At 43.7% G+C, this 24,140-nt stretch overlaps 1 protein-coding gene across 6 annotated transcripts in view; it reads left to right on the forward strand.

Annotated features, from left to right (window-relative positions):
• Positions 1-24,140, forward strand: part of Arid1b (AT-rich interaction domain 1B) — a 417,231-nt gene that overhangs the window by 24,359 nt on the left and 368,732 nt on the right. For 5 of the 6 annotated variants that reach the window (XM_029566701.1, XM_029566702.1, XM_029566705.1 and 2 more), the window contains exon 2: positions 23,112-23,306. The exons of the other annotated variant lie outside the window; for it this stretch is intronic. In XM_029566701.1, coding sequence (XP_029422561.1) covers positions 23,112-23,306 — 195 coding nt within the window. The remainder of the gene's footprint in view (positions 1-23,111; positions 23,307-24,140) is intronic. 6 annotated transcript variants of the gene reach the window in all.

Consider the following 24,140-nt stretch of genomic DNA (forward strand, 5'->3'; position numbering starts at 1 on the left):
TTCATTGGGCTTTGGGGAAAACACTTTAAAGTTTGTGCATTGGAGTATTTTTTTAAAAAACATTTTATTTTTATTTTATGTGTGTGCGTGTATTGCCTGCATGTATGTAAGTGCACCCGTGTTGTGCAATGCCTGCAGAGGACAGAAGATGCTGTCGGATCCCCTGGAACTGGAGTTACAGACAGTTGTTAGCTGCCATGTGGGTGCTGGGATTCGAACCCGGGTCTTCTGCAAGAACAGTCAGTGTTCTTAACCACTGAGCCATGTCTCCAGCCTGGAGCATGTTTTATCTGTGTCACTGAGGTTTATCAAAGCCACGTGGCTCAGCAGATCCAAATGATTACTTTTTAGAGATTTTTATTTGCTGTGTCTGTTTTGCTCAGCTGTCCCTCTTTTTTTTTTTAAATTTACTTCCTATTTTTATTTTTTATGAGTGTTAGGCCTGCATGTAGATAAATGCACCCATGTTGTGCAATGCCTGTGGAGGACAGAAGAGGCTGTCAGATCCCTGGAACTGGAGTTATGGACAGTCGTTAGCTGCCATGTGGGTGCTGGAATTTGAACCCCGGTCTTCTTCAAGAACAGTCAGTGTTCTTAACTGCTGAGCCATCTCTCCAGCCCCAGCTGTCCCCCTTTAAAAGTAAAACACCAGTGACCTGTCTATGAAGTGTTGGATGCAGTGTCGTGGCCCCCTTTCTGCTGCGTACCTGCCCTTTGGAGCAGGATCCTGCAGGCTCAGTCTCGGGAGCTCTGGGAGATGTTGCCTGATGTCAGATCATCCATGTGGAGAGCCTTTGGGCCTTTGCTTCCCATGCTTTGGGAAAGATGCAGTCATTTTATTGGGATGCTAGAGTGGGGTGCTGACAGTCCATTGAGCCTGAAACCTTGAACGTAAAGTAAGTTGTCTTTTTTTTAAAAGGAATTTTACATTTGTAAAATTCTGCCCCATTTTAATTTTGCGATGTAGATGGAACAATCCTTGAAGTGCTCTTTCACCGCGACAGCATAATCTTCTCGTACGATACCTGCTTTAGTTGGAAACAAATTAGTAACCATGCATGCTTAAAGGAAGCAATTTAATAAGCAGGATTTTAGAGGAGCCTAATCAGAATTGTAAAATGCAAGTGAACCAGCCACATCATATAGAATTAGGAAGTAGAGGGAGCTTTTAGGTGAGCATGGGTAAGTCAGTGCCACTCCAGTCAAGGGCATGAACATTTGGCTTTTTTACTTTTAAAAAAAAAAAGGTGTTGATGTGACTAGAAGACTCCATTTCCCTTAAGTTTCTTGGTTTATTAAAAAATGGTTCAAAAAAAAAAACAACTCCAGGGCATGGTGGCGCACACCTTTAATACTAGCACTCGGGAGGCAGAGGCAAATGGACCTCTGTGAGTTCAAGGCCAGCCTGGTCTACATAGTGAGTTCCAGGACAGGTGGGGCTACAGGGAGACCCTGTCTCAAAAAGACCAAAAAAAAGTTCAAAAATAGCCTTTTTCAAGTCACTGGAAGGCCTGGTAGACAGGGAGCTGCTGTAGCTATGACATAGTCTCCCAAGGGAAGGCCAATCACTGTGCAAGCCCAGCAATTTGGGAGATTGGCAGTTTGTTAGGTGGTCAGGTAGTGTGGAAAGAGATGCAGCCCTGAACAAGGTGGCCTAAGCCTTCATCTGCAAAATCTGTATGGCAGCTGTAGAGCAGGATAGGCGGCAACAGGCTGAGCCATAAACTTAATATGTACCTGTTGACGCCCTTGTATACAGTCACGGGTGCACTGTCAGATAGCTACAGATAGTTATAACCACTTACTTTCAATTAGCAGTTTGGGGTATGCTTTCTTCTATTTTTATTTTTTCTTTTATGTGTATTAGTGTTTTGCCTGCATATACAAGTGCCTGCAATGCCTGTGGAGGTGAGAAGAGGGTGTCAGAGGCCCTGGGACTCAAGTTACAGATGGTTTTTGACTGCCTTGTGGGTATTGGGAACTGAACCTGGGTCCTCCACAAGATCAGCCAGTGCTCTTAACCGCTGAGCCATCTCTGCAGCCCATTGGGTATACTTTCTTATATTAGTGTCAATGATAGCATTTTTGTAATTTGGCTTACAGTTCAGGTTAACCTCAAATATTTTTTATATTTTACTTATTTTTATTTTATGTGTATGAGTATATTGCCTGTACATATGTATATGAATGTATTGCCTGCATGTATGTAAGTGCACCAGTGTCTTGCAATGTCTGGGGAGGTCAGAAGAGAGCATCAGATGACCTGGAACTGGAGTTATGGACGGTTGTTGGCTGCCAAGTGGGTGAACCTGGGTCCTCTGCTTTTAACTGCTGAGCCATCTCTCCAGTCCCAACTTCAAGTATTTTTTAATTGTCATATCAATGTGACATGTATCCTGTTAGGGTCTGGTTCTAAAATGTACCCAGTTGTAGCTGCTGCTTACTGAGGACCCATCTGCTGCAGCCTGAACTGTTTTCTAGGGGAGGAAATTGGGGTGTAGAGCAGTTGAGGACCTTGCCTCTCTCAGGCCCCCTGCTGGTAGAACTGGAGAGGGATTCCTGCTTACATTGCTCGCAGAGACAGAGCAAGAGCTGCTTCCCTGTCTTGTGAACCAGCTCCTTTTTCTGAACTCAGCCTTTGCCATCCAGCCACCATAGAGGTCTTGAAGGTCTGTGAGGCCACAAGAGAGGACCCAGTGGTCTGCAGATACTCCAGACAAGGCAGGAATCTTAAAGTCAAGGTCTGAAGGGTGAAAGGAGTTTGCAGAGAACCTCTAGCAGCCTCTAAGGTGATTAAACTTCAAGTCGTGAAGTCATTCTGACACCAGCACCAATATTTGAGGAGCCACAGGTCTTACATGGAGGGAGAGAAGTGAGAAGCAGTCTGCTTGGATGTGCAGGGAGGAACAGCCATGTGGAATGTGTGTTATTTTCCTGATTTTTGGATTTGCCTCTATATAACAAACTTAGTGATTTAAAAGAACGTTTTATTTTTTGAGGGCCAGTGGTCCAGAGGGTGCAAGCATGGCTCAGCCATGCCTTCTGTTAAGGTCTCAGAGGGTTGCAGACCAGGGGATGGGGGTTCTCTTCAGAACTGAGACGTACCTTTCTGTAGATATGGAATGATTTTTCCTTGAAGCTGTGGAATTCAAAGCAATTTACTTCTTTAATAGCCCCATGGAAGGAGAGTTTCTCTGGCAGGAGTCCCCTACTTTAGGGAAGACCTGCCCTCTCCTGTTAAATAGCTCTCCTGATTAGGCTAGGCCCATCTAGGACACTCCTTCAGTACCCAAAGGTCAATTAGGGCACTTGAATTACATCTGCGAAGTCCCCTTTCTTTGCTCTATTTTCTTGGTTGGATGTAAGACACAGGTCATAAGAGTTGAGGGGGCAGTTTACACAATATAGCAGATACCAGGAAGCCTGAACCCCAGGGAGTGAACCCCAGGGATGAATACCAAAGAACCCTTTTAGAATTCTGCCCACTACAGGTGGGAGTTACAGATTCATGAAGATAGCAATGGTTTGTGTAGTCTACTAAGATTTTCCTAACAAAATGACCATAGACTGAATGGCACTCAAACAAGAGAGCTTTCCTCAGTTCTGGAGTGTGGCATCCAAGATCAACGGTGGCAGCAAAGTCACCTTTATCCTGAGGCCTCTACTCTTGCCTTGGAGGTGGCCACATCTCTTGGTTGCTTATGTGGTCTTTTTGTCCATGTGCAGGTTAGGGAGGGAGTTCAATAGGATATGAGCTTGCCCTTCATACTCGCATCCTGCTTCTTAGCTAACCTTTAATATCTCTTTGTAGAACCTAACCATGTAGTCTCCTCAGGGCTTAGGACTTCAACACATGATTTGCAGTGGTAGGGGATAACCTGATCTTGTGCATAACTGGTTAGAGTCTCCTAGTTTAATTGGAGTGACTGGGAGGGTAACTTAATGATCACTATCGGTACATTCTACAAAGACCCTCAGTCAGATCTTGGAAACGTCTGACACTCCATCATGTTGTTGTATCACCCAGGGCAGACCACCTGTTCTAGGATAGTTTCCTTCAACCAGAATAGTGGTTGGCAACATTAGCTACCTTAGAAGATTTAGTTAGCATTAATTTTTTATCAGGAGTAAATCACCCAGAGTGCTGATCACATAGTAGGTGCTCATTAGGTGGTGCTTCTGCTGTGCTTGTTCTTTGTTGTTTTTGTGTGTCTTTCAGATAATGATTTGTCTTGATGAATTCCTCATGAATAGCTGATAAGACTTTATTTTACTGTCCTGTGCTATTTAAAATCTCATTTATACCATGTATTATTTGCATACATTCCTGTTTTCTCTGTCAAAGTGTCAGCATCTCACATTTTTGCCTTTCATGGTACCTTATACATTAGAATTTGTTCAGTTTAAAGGTTGGTGAATGGATGGATGGGTTTGATGGATGGATGGATAAATGAATAGATGGATGGACAGATGGATGGATGATGGGTGAATGATGGATGTATAGATGGATGATAGGTTAGATTGAGATGGATGGATAGGTTAGATTGATGGATGAATGAATGAATGAATGAATGGGTAGATGGATGAATAGATGGATAGGTTAGATTGATGGATAGATGAATGGATGGATGGATGGATGGATAGATAGGTTGGATGGATGAATGGATAGGTGGATGGATGGATAGATGGATGAATGGATGGATGGACAGGTTGGATGGATGGATGTATAGGTTGGATTGATGGATGGATGGATGCATGGTTATAAATAGATGGATGGGTGGATGGATAGGTTGGATTGATGGATGTGGCCTTTGAAGGAATTGTTTTTTCAGCGAAATCTTTCTCTATCATTTCTAACTTGGGGCCTCCTTTTGGAAAGTTTCCTCACACTCCACCAAGATCCCTCATTCTGCCATGTCCTTGCAGTGACTGCCCACTTTCCACCTTTCCCTGGAAGGTCAGAAGCAGCCTTTTTTGGACAAGCTTCAGTGCTGAGATTTTATCAAGCAGAACCTCTGCATGAGTGCTGTAAAGAGCAGTATGTCTTCTCTTTTTCCAAATTGGAAGCATATCATGAATGAATGAATGAATGAATGAATGAACGAACAAACGAACGAATGAATGTGCATTTTCTTTCCCTTTTCTTCTTGTTTGTAAGAGGGTCTCATGTAGCCCAGGCTCCCTTGAACTCCCTATGTAGCTGAGGATGACTTAGAACTCCTGATCCTCCTGCCTGCATCTCTTGAATGGTGGGAGTATAGCCCTGTGCCACTATGCCCACTTGAATATATATTTTCAAATGCATTCCCACACCAGCCCCTGTTCCTGTTGATTCACTGTGATAGTTTTAATTGTCAACTTGACGCAATTTAGGATCACCGGGGAAGAGTCTCAGTGAAGGATTGCCTAGATCAGGTTGACCTGTGGGCATGCCTATGAAGGATTTTTCTTAATTGGTAACTGAAGTGGGAAGACTCTCCCTGAATGTGGCCAGCACCATTTCATGGACTGGGCTCTGAAGGATTTAAGAGAGTACCCTGCCTGTGTTCATGTCTCTCTTCTCCACTGTGGATGTCATGTGACTAAGTGATTTGCTGCCTTGACTTCCCCACAGTTATGGACTGCAGCCTGGAATTGTTAGCCAAATAAACCTTTTCTCTCCTAAGTTGCTCTTGTCAGAGTGTTTTACCACAGCATCAGAAATGAAACAGGACATGCAGCATCTGTTTATTTTTACCTTTTAGAATTTCTGTTCTCAGCAGAGTTTGACACAGCACAGACTCTTGATAGCTTTAAATGTGTTAAGGGTGGTGCTATGTCTCCACCCCCTTGCATGTGAGCTCAAGAATTCTCTGCCTTCCCTTTAGTTAGTGACTTTGTATCCAGGGGCTTAACTGATGCACATTTGACTTTGTAAATCCTGTGCTCATAACGGGTCAGTGTGTGCAGTTCAAAAGGTGATTCTAGACATGCATTCGTGGTGCCCATCTGTCTAAGCCTTTGCGAGACATATTAATAGTTGGGTGTCTTTGGGAGTCAAGTAAACATCGGGAACCAGCACCTATTCTGCAGGAGAGTAACCTAGGGCAGGGAGGTTGAGGAGGCCCACTCTCCATCCCCAGCCAAAGAGTGTGTGAATGGTCACTAAACATATATTTGTTGTGTTGGCATGCAGGGTGCTGGGAGGTATGATGTACCAATTAGTTCTTGTTACAAAGCCAGCAAATAAAACACTTAGTTTCAAGATAAGGTGATTTTGTAAGGTGACCTTTGTTTTTAAAGGAATTTGGGGGATGTACACAGGAATCTAAATTCAACATGGGAAAGGAAGGTGAAATTCACTACCTCTCCAGAGGGGTGTCCTTTCCATTTGCCAGGACTTATTTGAAATAGGCCCCCTGTAGAACCGGATTGCATCCAGTGGGGGTCCATTGTTCCCTCCACAATTGGAAATTCTTTCCCGCCTTTGACAGCATCTTGGTATAGCATGGTCATCCTGCTTTTAGAATGTTGGGGATGTAGGAAATGCAGCTGACTTTGAGGGGCAAGAAGGGAAGGTTCTCGAGACTTAGGGGTTTGGACTTTCTGAAAATTAAAATTAATTATAAAGGAAGAAAATAGGTTTATGATTGTGAGTGCATTTGAAATACGATTATATGAACAAAATGGTCTTAGTTTTGGGAGAACAATGATCAGTTAAAACCTTTCTGCCTTATTCTGTTTTTTAAAAAATTGTTTTAATGTTGTGTGTTGCATGAGTGCAGTTATGCCATTGTACGTGTAGAGGTCAGAGGATAACTTCTAGGAGTAGGTTCTGGGATTTGAACTCGTGTCAGACAGACTTGCACAAAGCAAGAACTTTTATCTGCTGAGCCATCTCACCAATCTCCTAAAATCTTTTATTTCCTAATGGCTGTTAACTGATTGTGAAGACAGGTTTTTAGATTAAGATTCATCCATTGTCGATAGATTATTAAATAGTATGAAAGAAATTAATAAAACTATGCATGTCTAATAGATGTTCAAATATTTTTGAAAGTTGAGTATATTGGTATATGCTTGAAGTTTGCTTAAAAGGGTGTATTTTAGCATCTTGGTGATAAATTCCTAAAATTTCTAGTTTAAAAAAGTTTTTTTTTTTTTTTTTTTTTTTTTTAATAAAGCACAGGAAGAATGTAGGAAATTGCAGTGGTGGCAGCGGGCAGTCTGCAGCCCGAGGTTGTGCTGCCCTTGATATTTGTGGCTGGAGCAAGATGTAGATTTTGTAACAAAGGTCAGAATTTGGTAAATCTGTGCTTTCACCTCAAATTATTAAGATAGCAAAGATCTTGATGCTGCATTAGTCTGTTTGGCAGGCCATGTGACACACTTGCAACTTTCCTTCAGACTAGGGATTATGCGACTTCTTTGGTTTTCTTTCTTTATTCCCCTTTCCCCTCATCCATTTTTAAAATAGCAGTGCTTTTCACACTGTCAGAATTTCATGTTGTGACACCCTACTCAGAAGTTATGACAGCAGGCTAATGACAGCAACTGCCTCCTGAGAATCAATCAGGCAATTAATTTTGTAAATGAAATGCTGATTATACAAAGCTTCACATGAGAGGCCCAGTGATTAAAATCAATTTAACAAATTGTTTCAGGTGGGACTTGATTAATAATTTGCCATAAATGCTAAGGATATATGACCAGCATGCCTTGCTGCTGATACTGTTCAGCTATGTGTTAGGAAAGTCTGCAGGTGGCTTTGAGTCCAAATTCAGGACACAAGGTAGCACATTAAGCTCTTTGTACTTTGGGTGTTTGACTAGCCCCGTCAGTGGTGACATGGATGCTCTGTTGCACTCTTGTACCATTCCAGCACATCTTTCCACGTGCTCTGCTTAAAAAGCAGTTGCCCCAGTGGGCTTGAGTTCAGCCAAGTTAAACAGGTCTTTTTCCTCCATGGGGTGTTTGAGACTTCCCTGATGGTAACGTGCGTTATGAATCTTAAAGAGTGGCAGGTGTTTCATAGGCATTTTCTATCCTTAATTACAGTAACAGCAATCAGCAGAGCTTGGGAAATGTTTTAAGACTACTGGAAAGAGTGACATTATAGCATGGAAATAAAACATGCCTGTTTGGAGCATTATAATTTGAATCCCGAAGTGGCTTGGAATAGGAGACACAGCTGGATGTCTTTCTAGCATTCATCCACCAAACGTTTATTAAGTGCCTGTCACAAGCCAGGCTCCGTATTAGGTCTCATGGCTGTCATTACTTAAAAGTGACACCTTTAGGAAGACAGTGAGATGTTATTTAGAAGGGTATGACTTGGAGAGAGGTAAAAGTTAAGGTGCCCTTGGGTGTCATTTGTAGATTGATTGAAACAGTACTGATAACTGTGTCCAAAGTTCTGGCCATGAGGAGAATTAGGATGAAGAGCAAACACTTCTGGTCTGAAGGAACCCAGCATCTGATGAGGCAGATAAACACAGTCACGGTGGGTCGGTCTAAATATCTAATGCCTGTAAAGTAGGAGACGTGTGAACTGTGGGAATCCTGAGAAGTATTTTATGCAGCAGGACTTGGAAAAGCTGCCTGGCTTTACAGGGTAGCCAGAGGTGTGCTGGGTAAGAACTTTCCAGCCTGGGTGTGTCGGGAGTGGGTGTGCAGGTGTTAGGAGACAGCTGGGTTAAGACTTGAGTGGCAGTGGTAGACCATGCCACATTAAGAGGAGCCTTGTTTGAATTTGTATTTCTGGGTTTCACGTTCTTCAAGGAGGTATATTGATAAAGTTCTGGTCAAAGGAAGAGGTCCAGAGGAGAGCTGTCTTTAACTTTCTAATTCTCTCTGATACCATAGCAGTTGGAAGGCCTGGCAGGAATAGGGGCATAGTTCTAGAATGTTGCAGCAGTAAGGGGTTACTGCATTCAGCTCATCTCTCCAGTCCTCTCCTCTTGCCTGTGACAGGGCTAGCAGAGTGAAGCTGCCCAGTACTGGGTATCATATCTGCAGCACACCTGCTCCCCTGGGCGAGGAGCTCAGTGCTTCAGACCTTCTGGCCTTGCTAACTTTGCAAAAGAGGAAGCTGAAGTCCAGAGCACTTGAGGAATCTGCTTAAGATCTAGGCTGCTGAAAGCATCTTAAGGTCCACCGGGTAGAGTTGGAGAGGTAAGCCCTAAATACGGCCTCCTCCTTAACCTGGCCCTCCACCCACCCAGGAAGCTGCTGAATGGCTGATTGACGGTTCAGAGTTGATCTTAGAGCCCTCTTCCTGTTTCCTCAACTATAACTTTGGAATAATCCGCTTTTTAATTTGTACTGACCTTTAAAAATCCCATATTTGTTTTCCTGTGGGTAGTGCTTTCCTTCCCTTCCCACAGCAAAGCTGCAGACATCCCACCCTGGAAGCAGTGTTTCCCCTGTTGGGATGGAGGAGGAGGGAAAGCCAGGCCCCTGTGGGAGATGCTCCCAGAGCATTTCTAGAAAGTATAAAAGCAAATAAGAGAGAGCGAGAGCTGGGGTACAGGAGGGCATCTTTCATCTGAGGACTGCCTGGTTTGAGAGCTTTTTAACAAAGCACAAAACCCCCCATAAATCAGGAGCCTGGTGTGGTGACATGTGCCTTTAATCCCAGTACTCTGGAGGCAGAGGCAGGCAGATCTCTTTAAGATTGAGGCCAGCCTGGTTTATATAGCAAGTTCCAAGCAAACTGGGCTACAGGGAGACCCTGTCTCAAAAAAGACACACAAATAAACAAAAAAAAAAAAAAAAAAAAAAAAAACAAAAAAAACCCCCTATAAATCAGAAAAATCCTGTGGACTCTGATAACAGGTACATACTTGCTCTCACACATCAGCCTTCTCAGAACTTAAGAGCTTGGAGCTGGAGAGGTGGCTGAGCAGTTAAGAATTGTGTACTGCTCTTGGAGAGAACCTGAATTTAGTTCCTAGTACCATTCACCTGGCTCACAACCACCACCAACTTGAGTGGATCTTAATGCCTTCTTCTGACCTCAGTGGGTACCCATACACATCTCCACGGACACACATATGAATGAATAATAAATAAATAAATAAATAAATAAATAATCTTTAAAAAAGAACCTGCCAAGTCAGGCATGATGCTAGATACCTTTAATCCCAGCTCTAAGGAGGCAGAGGCAGGTAGATCTCTGTGAGTTTGAGGCCAGCCAGGGCTATACAGTGAGACCCTATCTAAATTATCTATAAAATAAAAAAATAACTTAAAAAGAGCCAGGCATGGTGGCGCGTGCCTTTGATCCCATCTTTTGGGAGACAGAGGCAAGTGGATCACTGTGAGATCGAGGCCAACCTGGAGCCTGGTCTGTGTACTGAGTTCCAGGTCAGTTGTGGCTACAGGGAGACCCTGTCTCAAAAAGACCAAAAAAATTAATTAATTAAAAAAGAGGAAGAAGAAGGAATTTAAAAGGCTATTTAAAAACATGTATGCCCTATGCTGTAGCGTTTGGTGCTTGGAGCAGCCCTTCCTCAGCCTTATGGGATCTTTCCATGCATGAATGCATCTGTGGTGTTCCAACTGCTGCTGTTGCTGCTGCTTGTCTGTGTTTTCTCCCCCTTCGTCCTCTGAGGTTGAAGTCTGTCATGGCTCCAGTGACATTGCCTGGAGTTGTGGCTCTCAGTTTGGAGGTCTGTGGCCCTCACAGTGAGGCACAGTAGTTATTTTGGTTGCCGGTTTCCCTTTCTTTTTTGTGTTCTGCCACCCTGATTTGAGATCATTCACAGTTTACAGAAAAGAGGTAACATTACAGAGAAATCATGTACCTGCCTTTAATTCTGGTCGTCATCTAATGTTTGCACTTACTTTATTATTCTGTCCATTCAGCCACTCATGTGGCTGTAACACATTTGATCAGAGTCCTGTGGGGGAAGGTTGTATGCACATTGTCCCTTGTTTTTAATACTTCAGAGTATAGGTCCTGGGAACAAATATGCTCTTCCGTACCCTAGTGCAGTTGCGGCTGTCAGGAAATGTAGTGTACAGATCATATTCTAATTGCCCATTATTCTGCCCGTCTAGCTGTGTTCTTTCCTTATGTATACACTGTCTAGGCTTCCGTTCTACGTTTCTGTATCTTTTCTTATCAAGTTTGCTGTGTTACTCAAGTCAACTTTTTTCCCTAAACATTTATGTTAAACTAGGAGTCAACCTAAGCTCTCACTCTAACTATGGCTCTGATAAAGTGTATACTGAGTAGGACTATGTCTCTGAAGGCATTTTAAAAGAGGGCCTAATGGCTTGTGTGTCACTCTGTCTGTACTGTTTGTTCAGAAGCAGGTGTGTCAGTCAACAGTTTCATATTTTTATTAGCATTTGCTGTAACGCTTTAAAAATACTAAGTTTAAAGTTAATAAAATAGGGTTGGGTGTGTAAGTCAGTGGGAAAATGCTTGTCTTGAATCACAAGAACAAGTTATTCCCCCCGCCCACCATTAATTATTAAATAGTTTGAGAGATGTGAGAGCATCTGTGGGGTTGCCAGGGGAACCTGTCCTTAGGTGCTTCTGTGATATGTCTTTAGAATGGCTTTTCCCTTCAAATCACATTTAATGTCTTTGCAGCGTTTGCCTCAGCGGGAGATACTCTTTCCATTTGAAAGATGGGGAAACTGAGGCTTAGGTTTCAATAATTTGCCTCACATTTCATAGCTGGTCAGGGGGCAATAGAGCGAGATGAACCCTGACCTCCCTGAGGAGTCCCTGCTTTCTCTGTTGTGCTAGAGATGGCAAACGGCTCTCTGCTTCTCTGCAGAGCATGCTAGTGAGAGTGCTAGGAGACTAAGGCCATGGTCACTACCCAAGCCTGTCCGCTCCTTAGAGGAGTAGAGGGTTTCCATACCTTGTAGGGATCATTCTGGCATTAAATGTTTTTCTAATGTGATGATACCAACATCTTTCCTTATTAAAAGCTTGTTATGTGCCAAAAAATTGAAATATACCATCTCTGTTCTGTAAGGAGTTTACATGGAGAGTGTGGATGAATCTGCTAAGACACGGGGATGTTTAGTGTGGATTTTCAGTGACAGGTGGTGGGGCTGAAATGACACATTTTCGTACACATTCCTTTCTCGATTTAGTCTGTATTTCTGTGGAAGACATGCTGTGTTCTCTCTGTAGGAAGCGCCTGCAACTGTGCTGTCAGCAATTAATGGGATTCTGAAAAATACTGACTGCATGCGTAGATGGGACAGTGGTCAGGCATGGTCTGGGGGAAATGGAAGTGTACTTCATTGCTATTTTGATACTCTGTTTAGACCTGATTTACTCTTGTAGTAAACTATATGTACATACACACACACACACACACACACACTCTCTCTCTCTCTCTCTCTCTCTCTCTCTCTCTCTCTCTTTGTTCACAGGATTATTTGCTAAATTAAATTTAAAAGTGTGGTTTAGTCAGACAGGAGTTACTCATTGAATTGATTTCTAAGCTGCTGGGAATTCAGCTAATATTAGTTTTGTTTTGTTTTAAAAAAAGACAGTTTACAAAAATCAGGCAAAAACTGGAGATTCAAAGTTGTTTTCCTTGCTGGACTTGGACTTCTGTCGTGTCTGATGTGATAACTATAACTGGTTTTGGTATTTGCTTTTTTTTTTTTTTTTTTTAAACTTCATCCTTGGGATGGTCTGGGTAGGAGACAGGTGTCCCACAAATAAAAGTCATTGGAAGCTTTGATGAGAACTCCACAGGACCAGCCCAGGGTTTCTGATGGGCCCCTGCCTTTGACTCTGCCCAGGGACACGTGTTTAAGGACATAACACTGCAGTTGTGTAGACCAGTTCTCTTTGGTGGAAGGAATGGTATATTCAAAGACCCAGTAGTAGTAGGAAAATGTGTTTGGTCCTGGTGTCCCAGGCAGTCTGTTGTGGTAGGGACTGTCTTGGGAACGAATTGGCTCTGGTGGAGAGGAAGAGATGGGAGTCTTCACTGGGGTGACTTCACTGTAATTGAGATGGTGGAGAGCATCCTGTTGGCATCCAGATTGAGGAAGACTTTCAGGAAAAGAAGGCACTGGGAGACAGTAGACGCTAAGGCTCTCTTGACCTTAAGGGAAGAATGGTCTGCAGTGGTGCCTGGTCTTTTGCCTGTTGGCCCTTGAATGTACAATGTTGTAGTTGGAGCCCTGCTGCCTCACCTACATTGTATCTAAGAGTACTGAGGAAGCCAGTACTCTCTCTAGTCAGCAGCACTCATTGTGCCAGGCATTGTGTTACAGGCCAAGCACACAGGTCAGTCAGCTAAAACTTCACCCTTATTTAACAGTCGACCAGGTGACAAGAAAATAAATAGATTAAATTATTGAGTGATCTTCCTCAGACTTCACTGATTTCTAAGAGATTTAGGAAGCTTGTAGTATGTGATAAATGCCCCAGCAACACTCTGAGGTATGTGTGACTATATTTTTAAGGGAGCCTAAAGAGCCGGGCGTGGTGGTGTGCTCCTTTAATCCCAGCACTTGGGAGGCAGAGGCAGGTGGATCTCTGTGAGTTCAAGGCCAGCCTGGTCTACACAGTGAGTTCCAGGACAGCTGGGCTACAGGGAGACCCTGCTTCAAAAAGGCCAAAAACAAAACAAAACAAAACAAAACAAAAAAACCTAAAGCAATGTGGCTGACAGGTAGCATAGGCAGGCTCAGGACAGATTCCCTGGTTCCCAGCCTGTGCCTTTCGCTTTGTACCCTTTTGCCTCTTAATTCTGTTTCTGAACATTGGACTTTTAATTAACTAACTAACTAACTAACTAATTTTTGAGACAGGGTCTCCCTGTAGCCCCAGCTGGTGTGGAACTCACTGTGTAGACCAGGCTGGCCTGGACCTCATAGAGATCTGCCTGCTTCTGCCTCCAAGTGCTGGCATTAAAGGCATGCGCCACCTTGCCCAGTCCTGGACTATTGACTTTTGTATATTAGAGAAGACACAGCTGGTGTACAAGAGTAGCAGGGGATGGGGACAAGTGTGTGTGCCCCAGACCCCTCGCTGGGATTTGAGTCAGTGTTTACAAAAGGCTTTCCTGGTCTTCCCTGTGCTTTCCAGTCTTTTTTCTCCCCTCCCTTCCTCTCCTCCTTGCCTCTTCCTTCCTCTCTCCTTTTCTCTCTTCCTTCACTGATCAAGATGCATGAAATGAAAGTACTGAGCTCATTCATGGTTGCTGTCAAGCTAGGAAGTGTAGTTAATATGGTAGGTGTCAGTAAGGGTCTAAACAAAAATTCCATAAGGTTAGAAACAGATCAAAATTGAGTAAATCAAAAATAAGCAGAGAGGGACAGATGTCTGAGGGCAACTACCCAGATATCTGATTGAAGATGGGGCAAGTGGGGTCCAGGAGCGGACTGTGGAGAGAGCAGAGCTCTTAGGCTGCACTGATACCAGTGTAGGTTCTGGAAGAAAGATAGCGAGTACCTCACCATGATAACTTGCGTTAAAGCAGTAAGAATGGATATTTCTTACTCAGAGAAGGGAACTGGCTGTAGTGGTTTCAAATCACCTGCCAAAGGGCCAGAGTTAAACCCAGGCTATAAATAACTGGAAACTGACTTTTGTAATGTAGAAAAGGAAGAAACCTACATGTGTCTGACTGTAGACCCTAGGAGGGGTCTGTGCACACACATCAGGTGTGCTCCAGGGATGCTCTTTTCAGTTCCAAGGTTTGGGTTTCATTGCTGAATCCTTAACCATGGTGACCTGTGGTCATGCAGGAATATAGTGAAACATTCTGGAAATAATGGCATCTGTTGTCATTTGACAGAGGCAGGAAGGTCTTTGGATGAATTTCTAAGAAGGTAGTTCTATACCTCTACTTGTACACATTAAATTTGGAATAGCAATACATCATAGATTATTCATCATAGATTATTTGTTTGTTGATTGGTTGGTTGATTTGATGTAGAGACAGGGTATGACTGTTTAGCTTTGGCTGGCCTAGAACTTGCTATGTAGACCAGGATGGCCTCAAATTCATAGAGACCTGCCTGTTCTGCCTCTTGAGTGCTAGGATTAAAGGTATGCCTTATTACACCTGGCTTAGATGCTTTATTTCTTTTTTTAAGAGCACCTCCTAAGAGTTAAGAATCACACCTGGCAGCATCATAGACTGCTACTTTTAATTTGTAGCTTATGGGCTTTATATATAGGCTAGAATAGAGTATTTTATGCATTATCAGTAATTCTCAGAAGAATTTAGTGCTATTTTAATTTTAGGATAAAATTTAAAATGTAACTCAGAAAGAATTTGGTGTATATTTGATTTCTACCTTTTTAAAAACAAAACAAAAAACAAAACAAAACACAGGGTCTTGCTGTATGGCCCAAACTGACCCTGAACTCCCTGAAGTGGGGAGAACTTCGGCCTCAGCCTCCCAAGTGTGTGCCATCCATATTCAGCTAGTGTGTTTAATGATGACATATATGTGAAACACATGCAGACTTCTTGATTTGAAAGTATGTTTTAGATAGAAGTGGTGCAAATAAAAATTGTCACCACATGTTTTCTAAACAAAAAGAATTCTTTTGTGCCCTTGTCCTTCAAATGCCATTCCACAATTCCACAAATAGATGAAGGAATCCAAAATCAAAACCACGAACATTGATGGTGGTTATCCTGAATAGTGTATGATTTTGGGGTCTCTGCCTCTCCCCCCATGTTACTAATGGCACCATGGTTAGAGGACATCAATAATGTGCTATCAGAATAGCAAGTAATAAGGCACCTTTTCCTGCCTCGTCTAATAGCCTAGAAATCTACTTCACGTCTTCTGTATCGGTAGAGCATGTGGCAAACATTTTTGTATTGATGGTAGAATACGGTATAGTATTGTTGATTACAGATTGGAAGTTCCAGTGACGTAGGTCAAGTCAGTAAACAGACCATTTATCATAGCACAAACCAAGCCACACAGTTTTAGGTGCAGGAGTGTATGTTTTTCTACTCCAGGCTGAGGACCAGACCTGACCCTGGAATATCCTGCTACTCTGAGCCTTCTTGAGTCACCTGGGATGAGAGAGTCACTTTGGTCTTGGTTCTGTGTAACTGAGAACTTTAATATTCTGGGGCTTGAAGAGGAGCAGGTGCTTTTCATGAGATGATGGATGAAAGTCTTCATGAGATGAGGGAGGACAGTCATCTTCATGAGATGAGGGAGGACAGTCATCTTCATGAGATGAAGAAGGAAAGTCTTCATGAGATGATGGATGAAAGTCTTCGGAGCCCTGTTCTTTTGGATAAACTCTTTAAGATGATTTTTAAAAAGCACTAATTTTATGTGTGTGAATGTTTTGCCTGCCTGCGTGCATCTGTGTATTTGCACCACATAAATGTAGGGCCACAGAGGCCAGAAGAGGGCATCAGATCCCCTGGAACCGGAGTTTAGAGCTGGTTGTGAGCTGCTTTGTGTTTGCTGGGAACTGAAGTATGGTCCTCTGCAAGAGCAACAAGTGCTCCACACCACTGAGCCCTCTCTCTAGCCCTCTTTTTTTTTTTTTTTTAACTTTTAAAAAATTTTTATTATTTTTATTTCATGTGTATGCATGTATTGCCTGCATGTAGGTAAGTGCACCCATGTCATGCAATGCCCAGAGAAGTAAGCAGAGGCTGTCGGATCCCCTGGGACTGGAGTTATTATGGACAGTTGTTAGCTGGCATGTATGTGCTGGGATTCAAACCCAAGTCTTCTGTAAGAACAACCAGTGTTCTTAACTGCTAAGCCATCTCTCCAGCCCCTCTCTAGACCTCTTTGAGTTGAGTTTTTATAAGCTGATTTTTAGGCTGTTAGAACTTTTTTTTTTTTTTGGTCTTTTTTTTTGAGACAGGGTCTCTCTGTAGCCCCAGTGGGCCTGGAACTCACTATGTCGACCAGGCTGGCCTTGAACTCACAGAGATCTGCCTGCCTCTGCCTCTCAAGTGCTGGGACTAAAGGCGTGCACCACCATGCCCAACTTTACCAAGAATGTCAGTTACTTATTACTGCTGGCTTCATATGTGTATGCACTTAGAGAAGTGTCAAATGGCAACTTGTGTGCTGATGTTGACCTTTTGTTTTGGGAAATCTTTTCCTTTATATGACCAGTCAGCGTTACTAAGCACTTACCAAGTGACCATAACCATCCAGGTCATCTGTGTATGAGATTTAAAATGTGTCGAACCCAGCCATTGTCATTTGGGTGCTTTTGTAAGACAGGAAATCTCACATAGAAAATGAGAAAGGTAGTATGGCAGAGAAGTGCCTGTATGAAGTCTGCACCTGCCTGTCACAGGGCAGCCTGCGAGAGGTCCCCACAGTGCCCTGGTGCAGGGGACAGACAGCTGGTGGGGCTGGCTGCTGGAGTGCTGGGTAGCTAGAGTTAGCCCCACCTATTTGGCTGCTTACTTTCTGCCCTGGGGCCAGGAATGCCCAGGGAGAGAGCCCAGAGCTGAACTTCGGTCTCAGCCTCCCTCCCTGCTGCAGAAGCCCAGAGTAACGGAAACACAGGCTTGTTAGAGCTATATTTAGCCCTCATCACAGAAATGTCAACACATATTGCTCTATGATATGACAGCTATTTACAGGTCATGGTGGCTGCTCCTGATCATTATCAGCACAGTGTTCATGTAGCTATAATTTGTGTGTATCACAATGGAAATCTTACCATTATTTTATATGTACATCTCCATATGTCTATAAACTCCGCTGTGTTGATATATCATGGCTTGTTCATAGCTTTTCTGATGGTTGAGTGGTTGGGTTGGTTCAATTTTTCTTTGCATATTCAGGTTGTAGGGAGGGTTCCCGGTACTTGGTAGCTCTAACACTTAGGTCCTGTGCAGTAAGTTCTATAATTGTGAGGTAGGTAGATAATGAGAGAAACTAAGAAACAGTTAACACATTCAAGGTCACAAAGTGGGTACAGAATCCTGAGCCTGTGTGAGGCAGTGGTGAGCCATGCAGGTAGATGCTGGACATTCAGGTAGAGCAGGACATTCTCACAGTGTAAGCCCTTAGTGCTGGGTTATCTTCTGAAAGCCTTTTACACTATTTTATTTTTTTAAGTTTAGAGAGAGAGAGAGAGAGAGAGTGTGTGTGCGCACACACACACATGCATGCCGTGACGTGTCTGGAGGCCAGACTTGTAGGAGTTGCTTCTCTCCTACCTCAGGGATCGAACTCATTGTCAGACTCGATGGCAAGTGCCTTTACCTCCTGAGCCATTTTGCTTGCCCCATTTTTCACTCTATTTTATACTGCTGTCCATTCCCACCAGATTTGATTATTTTTGTCAGTTTTCTAGATAATCAAGTATTACTTCAAAAATCTTTGAGTAATTACCATTAAGAGAATATTTCCCCCCAGTCTCATGATTTAAAAGAGGAGGAATGGCTTTCTGTGAGCTCTTGTTTAATCCAGATGTGTAGATTGAGACGTGATGGTTTTTTTCTCTGGGTTTTCACAAAGCCTTCCCTCAATTTGTGGTTTAAGGAACTGTGCTGAGACAATCATAAAAGAAGCGTGGTAAATTAGGTTCTTAATGTGATATTTGGGGGTAAATAAAGTTACACAGATAATCTTACTGTAAATATGTGTGTAGATGTTCTGGAAAAAAAATGACACTGAATGCATAAATTATACTAGAAGTGACATGGGTAATTTAAATGGTGAGGGGGTTTCAAGTTAGCCTCTGAGAAGCCTATGACATAATATACTTGATCTGTGCCACCAGTGTGCTTAGATCTACACACAGATATGTCTTGAAAATTGAAGTGCATGCTGGCACACGCCTTTAATCCTAGTACTTGGGAGGCAGAGGCACGTGGATCTCTCTTGAGTTCGAGGCCAGCCTGATCTACAGTTTCAGACTAGCCAGGGCTACATAGAGAGACCCTGTCTCAAAAACAAATGTGTTGTACTCCTTCCTTAGTTAATAATTCCAAGGATGGGAAAACTAAGAAGACCAATTTGTGTTGGGGGGTGGTGGTGGCGAGAGGGAGGAGAGGCTTATCTGAATAAAGAGCAGTTACAAGGAAGTCTTAACTGAGTCATAAAATAGCTTTGGAAACTGGGTGACTACAACCGGAGTAGTCTGGCTGTTTGAAATGATGATGCATGTTTGTGGCCTTCAATGCACATGTCTCATGGAATTGAAATTCAAATCGCAGTCGTTGTAGAATGCTATCCAGAAAGGAAAAATGTGATCAAAATAACCTATTTAGTGAAGTATTCAAGGCCCGTTTTTACGTGGATGTTGTCCTTGATACGGCGTAAATTTTACATGAGGAATGAGAATGGTTATACCCTGGAACTATTCCAGTGGAGCGACAGATGATGGCAAACACATGGTTATTTCAGGTTGTGTGCATGTATGAGGAGTAAGTTCGCCTTTATGTTTTTTGGAAAAGTCTTGGATTTTGGATGCTTTATAGAGCCAATAGTGAAAAGCAGGGGGAGGGGTTGGGAGGGCATTTGTGCCCATTTTATGTTAAAGATGGTAAGAATACACAGTGGGGTGAATTTGGATTATGGTGGATTATGGGTGAACATTTAATAAGACAGAAGGAGAGGAGAAGAGGCTAAAATGAAAGTATCTGCATTAAATGAGTAGTTCCAGTTTCATATGTGAAGACAGGGTGTCCCTGTAGCCCCAGCTGTCCTGGAACTCACTATGGAGACCAGGCTGGCCTTGAACTCACAGAGATCCACCTACCTCTGCCTCCCCAGTGCTGGGATTAAAGGTGTGCACCACCACACCCGGCTCGAGTCTGATGTGTTTTAAGAGGTATAGATAACCTGCATTTTTTGCTTTTGGTCTTTAAAGTCTCATGGTTAAGCTAACCTTGTTTCCTTGACTAAAAGCTGCTGAGAGACGTTACCAGAGTTTAGTCACCGCTAAGGTGAGCTGTGCTGCAAGCCCCAGCATCTACACCTTCCTTTGGGTCGTTTTTCCAGTTTCAACTTCAAACTGCCTTAATTGTGGCCTTTTAGCTGGTCAGGCGGTATTTAAAGTGGAGTGAGTGGACTGACCTCTCCTGGGCCTGTGCTGTCGAAAGACAGCTGGTGCAGGGCCCATGCCCAACCTCTGTCTCATTGGGCTAAACACAGCCTCTCTGTGGACCACTAGTTCCGTGGCTGGTTTTGAAATCACCCCCTCAACCTTGATTTTTACACTGCCGCAGGAAGTGTTTTATCGTGAAAGAAAAAGTGGAAAACAAAGTTCTAATTTAAATAGTTCTGCAAAGACTTGTAGTTCTAGATTTGGTGTTATCACAAACATGTTGGCGTGTGTGTTTGTGTGTTTGTGAGGCTGGAAGAGGTTGTAGAAGAATAGTCAGTATGTCGATCCAGACTATATACTATCATTCATTTCTGCTTACTTTTTTTAGGTTCAGGCTTTCTTGGTTGGTGAAAATAATAGTGTTTAAATTTTGTAAACTTGTGAATTTTGAGCAGAACTGGTTTTTGTAGGATGTAGGGCCCAAGGATAGCATCTATTTCTTGTGTCCTCTCCATAGTTGGTCCATGTGGGATCACTTCCTGTGGGTCTCTGGCTTAATTCAAGTACTGCCAGGGAGCCTCTCCTTTCTCACAGCCTGCCACTTGGATGGTGTGTCTGAGGCGTGCATCTCTGCACCCCTGTCCCCACCATACCTCTGCATCCCTGCATGGGATCTTGGTCCTTTTCCCCCCAGCAAGTCTCCCCAACAGCCGTCATAGCTGCTCATTTCTGTGCCTCCAGTACTGTGCACTGGGCATCCTTGTACTAAAATCATTACAGTCAGCACACACAGCCATACGCAAATCACTAAACAACAGGTGACCAAGAGGCAAGAAAGGGAGATGACTACCTGCAGCTTGGAGCGGACGGTAGAGGGAGGAACTGGCGTTCTTACAGCTCCCTCAGCTGGGGTGTGTGAGGCTCACTGCTGCTCTTCCCTTTTCCTTTCAGACCTCACCTCTGCAGTTAGGCTGTGCTTGCCGAGCTCAGTAGGTACCTGTCCTATTCAGGTGTTTGTACACTTCAGAATCCTCACCCTGTGGACCCTGGGCTGAGTAGCAGGGCTTCTTTGTGGCTCCTTGTGATTGCCTTCTTTTCCATGACACCGTGTCCTGGGATCCAACCATATTTTCTGACAATTCTTTTTGGCTTCTTTGTGGGCCATGTTTTCTCCTTTAACTTAAATGGTGATGCTCTGTAAGATTTATTCTTCTATTCACTGTTTGTTCCCTCCCTCCCTCCCGAACTCTTTCGTGATCCTCTGACTCACCTCCCAGGTGCTGAGAGCAGGCCATGTGCCACCACACCTGGCTCTTTTCATACATTGAGTTTCATTGCTTCTTTCTTTAATTCAGCCCATATTTATTGAGCATTTCCTTGTGCCATGTCCCACTCTTGCCTGTGGGAACCTCATGCCTTTCTGTGTACATCATTGTCAATTCCCATTATCACCCTCATCACACCCCTTAGTCTGTGTCTTCCCACCTGTCTTCATCATTCCCCAGACTCCATGTCCTCCTGTGTGTGCCTGGAGTCGGGACTTGCCGCCTCTCCTCCCAGCTGCCGGGCCATTAGGACCTCCCTCTCACCTGCCCAGTGTGGCACCTGGCCCTGGTTTGAGCCACTTACTTTTTTTTTTTTTTTTAATTTTATTTATTCTTTTTATTTTATGTGCATGCATGTATTGCCTGCATGTAGGCAAGTGTACCTGTTTCATGCAATGCCCGCGGAGGACAGAAGAGGCCGTGGAGGACAGAAGAGGCTGTCGGATGGATCCCCTGGAACTGGAGTTACAGACAGTTGTTAGCTGCCATGTGGGTGCTGGGATTCAAATCTGGGTCTTCTGCAAGAACAACCATTGTTCTTAACCACTGACCCATCTCTCCAGCCCCTGAGCTACTTTCTGAGAAAGCAGTTCTGACAGGTAGCTGTGACACAGCCTTCTGCAGAAGCACCCAGGGGTTCATCAGAAGAGGTGGCTGAGGCAACTTGTCAGGCTCTTCTTGCTCTGCCTCTGGCATCTGCCTCTTCCTGCTCCTCCCCAGCCTCCAGCCCCACTTCACAGCCTCTTGCCAGGCCTGCAGGCTCCGTGCCTTTGGGGCTTATTGAGCCTGGATTCCCATTTGACCCTGTGGTCTGCAGGCCTTCCTGAGGGTGCCCATGTACAAGCTGCCTTGTTATAAGAGCCCCACACATAGTAGGGGTCATGCTTGGTTTGGGAAGGAATTATCCATTGGTGAATTGCACAGGCCTCTGTGGCCTGGGCCTGGGACTCCCTCTCACAGCACCACTGCTTTGCCTGAGCCTGGGGGGCTAAGGCCCTGTTACACTCCCCTGCTGGCTCTCCCCATGGCCTTGGCCCTGAGGCCCTGAGGCCAGCTTTGAGCTGGTTGTGTTCTGTAAGGTGCTTACTGGTGCAGGGAAGGTGGCTTGTGACTCACAGTCTGGGCTTATTGCTGCGTGCTCGTTATCTTGGGAGATTTTTACCTGAAACATTTTGCATTAATATAAAATCCATCCTTTTACTTTAATGAACACTCAGGTACACTAGGGCTTGATCAGGACTTGTAGACTCAGGTCTGTAAAAATAAATGTATTGTTCTAAGGGTGCTTTGTATCACCCTTTTAATCACCCTTTGCTGTATTATTAGTAAGTTAAAGGCGCTGAGAGAGATTAACCATTGTGTTCATTTCTAATATGTTTATTTAGAATTTTAGATACTTAATGATACAAAATCTTTATAGTGCCAATTTCAGATCTTAATATTTAAAACCTTCCTGAAAGTTAATAAAAAATGTCTTTTTCCCTTAATGTTTTTCTGGATTTTTTTGGTGGATGACTGTTTTTAATATTCTTAAAATTCATATAGTTGTGAGCTGAGTGTGGTGGCACACATCTGTAGTCCCAGCACTTGGGAGGCAGAGGCCGGCGGATCTCTGTGAGTTCAAGGCCAGCCTGGTCTATGTAGTGAGTTCCAGGACAGCTGGGGCTACAGGGGGACCCTGTCTCAAAAAAGACCCCCCCCCAAAAAAACAGATTAGTTGTACTTTATGCATATGTTAAAAATCAAAGACTGACTTGTAATAGTAACAACAACAACAATTAAGCCTTCTTGTTTTCTCACAGGGCAGTCCAATGGATCCAGCGGTGATGAAGAGGCCTCAGTTGTACGGGATGGGCAGTAACCCCCATTCCCAGCCGCAGCAGACCAGCCCGTACCCAGGAGGCTCCTACGGTCCCCCAGGCGCACAGCGGTACCCCCTCAGCATGCAGGGCCGGGCTCCCGGGGCCCTGGGAGGCATGCAGTACCCACAGCAGCAGGTTGGTGCCTTCTGCCTTCTTTCAGCTGACAGCATTTTGTGTCTTTGCTTTCTGCCTGTATTGGTATCAGAGTTGAGAGTTCCTGATTTCCTCCTTCTTTTCTTTGCATTCTTACTCTTTTTTTTTTTTTTTAAAGACTAAAAGTTGAATTTGCGACAAAGTAGATCATTTTCAGTCTCTTTTTAAAAATGGAAGTTGAACACCTGTTTGGTAGAAGGGCAGCCTTGGTGCTCTGAAGTGACCTTGACATTACCACTTTCCAGCTGACCTGGAACTGGCTGTGTAGACCAGGCTGGCCTCTGTCTCACTGAGATCCACCCGCCTCTGCCACCCCCCTCCTGAGTGCTGGGATTAAAGGTGCGCCTGGCAACATTCTAATGTTTTGAGATTAGACTCTCAGATGCTGAGCTGTGAAAAGACTTCCTAAGGTGAATTTTCCAGTTATTCAAAGATTTTGTTGTTTGTTTGTTTTTTCAGTCAGAGCTTTACAGTGTAGCCCAGGCTGCCCTCAAACTGTTTCCCAATGCTGAGATTACAAGTGTGTGCCACCACACCTGGTTTAGCATCATTAGTTTAAAATTTTTTCTTTCTTTTTTCAGTTTCCTAGAGTTAACTTTGCTTTAATTTCTTTTTTCCCCTCCCTTCAAAGATTTTGTTGTTTGTTTGTTTTTTCAGTCAGAGCTTTACAGTGTAGCCCAGTCTGCCCTCAAACTGTTTCCCAATGCTGAGATTACAAGTGTGTGCCACCACACCTGGTTTAGCATCATTAGTTTAAAATTTTTTCTTTCTTTTTTCAGTTTCCTAGAGTTAACTTTGCTTTAATTTCTTTTTTCC

Source organism: Nannospalax galili, unplaced genomic scaffold (assembly GCF_000622305.1).
Source record: "Nannospalax galili isolate Female #2095 unplaced genomic scaffold, S.galili_v1.0 scaffold211, whole genome shotgun sequence".
Taxonomy (NCBI): domain Eukaryota; kingdom Metazoa; phylum Chordata; class Mammalia; order Rodentia; family Spalacidae; genus Nannospalax; species Nannospalax galili.